The sequence below is a fragment of the Penaeus monodon genome, chromosome 24, assembly GCF_015228065.2.
Source record: "Penaeus monodon isolate SGIC_2016 chromosome 24, NSTDA_Pmon_1, whole genome shotgun sequence".
In the NCBI taxonomy this organism is placed as follows: Eukaryota; Metazoa; Arthropoda; class Malacostraca; order Decapoda; family Penaeidae; genus Penaeus; species Penaeus monodon.
This window is the reverse complement of record NC_051409.1, coordinates 38,499,823-38,501,003: the sequence shown is the minus strand read 5'-3', so window position 1 is coordinate 38,501,003 and position 1,181 is coordinate 38,499,823. Positions and strand designations below refer to the sequence as shown.

Below are 1,181 nucleotides of genomic sequence, written 5' to 3'. Positions count from 1 at the left end.
CACGCACACACACACACACACAAACACACCCACCCACCCATCCACCCATCCACACGCAAACAGAAAGAACCACCAGAAAAGGAAACTCACAAGGGATGTCTCTGTATCCACCCAAACACCCACCAACCCACCCACCCATCCACACCCACCCACCCATCCACACCCACCCACCCATCCACACCCACCCACCCACCCATCCACACCCACCCACCCATCCACACGCACACACCCACCCATCCACACCCACCCACCCATCCACACACACACCCACCCATCCACACCCACCCACCCATCCACACCCATCCACCCACCCATCCACCATCCACACACACAAACACACACACACACACAGAAAGAACCACCAGAAAAGGAAACTCACAAGGGATGTCTCTGTATCCACCCACCCATCCACACCCACCCACCCACCCATCCACCCATCCACTCACCCCCCACCCCCCCATCCACTCACCCCCCACCCCCCCATCCACTCACCCCCCACCCCCACATCCACCCACGCATCCATCCACACACACACACACAGAAAGAACCACCAGAAAAGGAAACTCACAGGGGATGTCTCTGTATCCGAGTTCCAGAGCATGGAAATAATTGAGGAATTCCTTGGTCGGGATCTTGAAGGTCTCGAAAAGTCCTACTTCGGAAAACACTTGATAACACAGCTGCGGGGGAAAAAATTGGAATGATTAGGGGGAAAAATGGAATTATTAGGGGGGGGGGGAATGGAATGATTAGGGGGAAAAAATGGAATGATTAGGGGGAAAAAATTGAATGATTAGGGAAAAAAATGGAATGATTAGGGAAAAAATGGAATGATTAGGGAAAGATGGAATGATTAAGGAAAAAAATGGAATGATTAGGGGGAAAAATAAAATGAGTAGGGAAAAAATGGAATGATTAGGGGGAAAAATGGAATGATTAGGGAAAGATGGAATGATTAAGGAAAAAAATGGAATGATTAGGGGGAAAAATAAAATGAGTAGGGAAAAAATGGAATGATTAGGGGGAAAAATGGAATGATTAGGGGGGAAAATGGAATGATTAGGGGGAAAAAATGGAATGATTAGGGGGAAAAAATGGAATGATTAGGGGGAAAAAATGGAATGATTAGGGGAAAAAATGGAATGATTAGGGGGGGAAAAAGAGAGACGTACAAGGAACAG

The 1,181-nt window shown here is 48.0% G+C and overlaps 1 protein-coding gene across 1 annotated transcript in view; it reads right to left on the bottom strand.

Moving 5' to 3' along the window:
* LOC119588965 (cGMP-inhibited 3',5'-cyclic phosphodiesterase A-like) overlaps nucleotides 1-1,181 on the bottom strand; it is a 64,821-nt gene that overhangs the window by 11,545 nt on the left and 52,095 nt on the right. Inside the window, exon 10 of the mRNA XM_037937572.1 lies at nucleotides 569-680. Within this exon, the coding sequence (XP_037793500.1) occupies nucleotides 569-680 (112 nt within the window). The remainder of the gene's footprint in view (nucleotides 1-568; nucleotides 681-1,181) is intronic.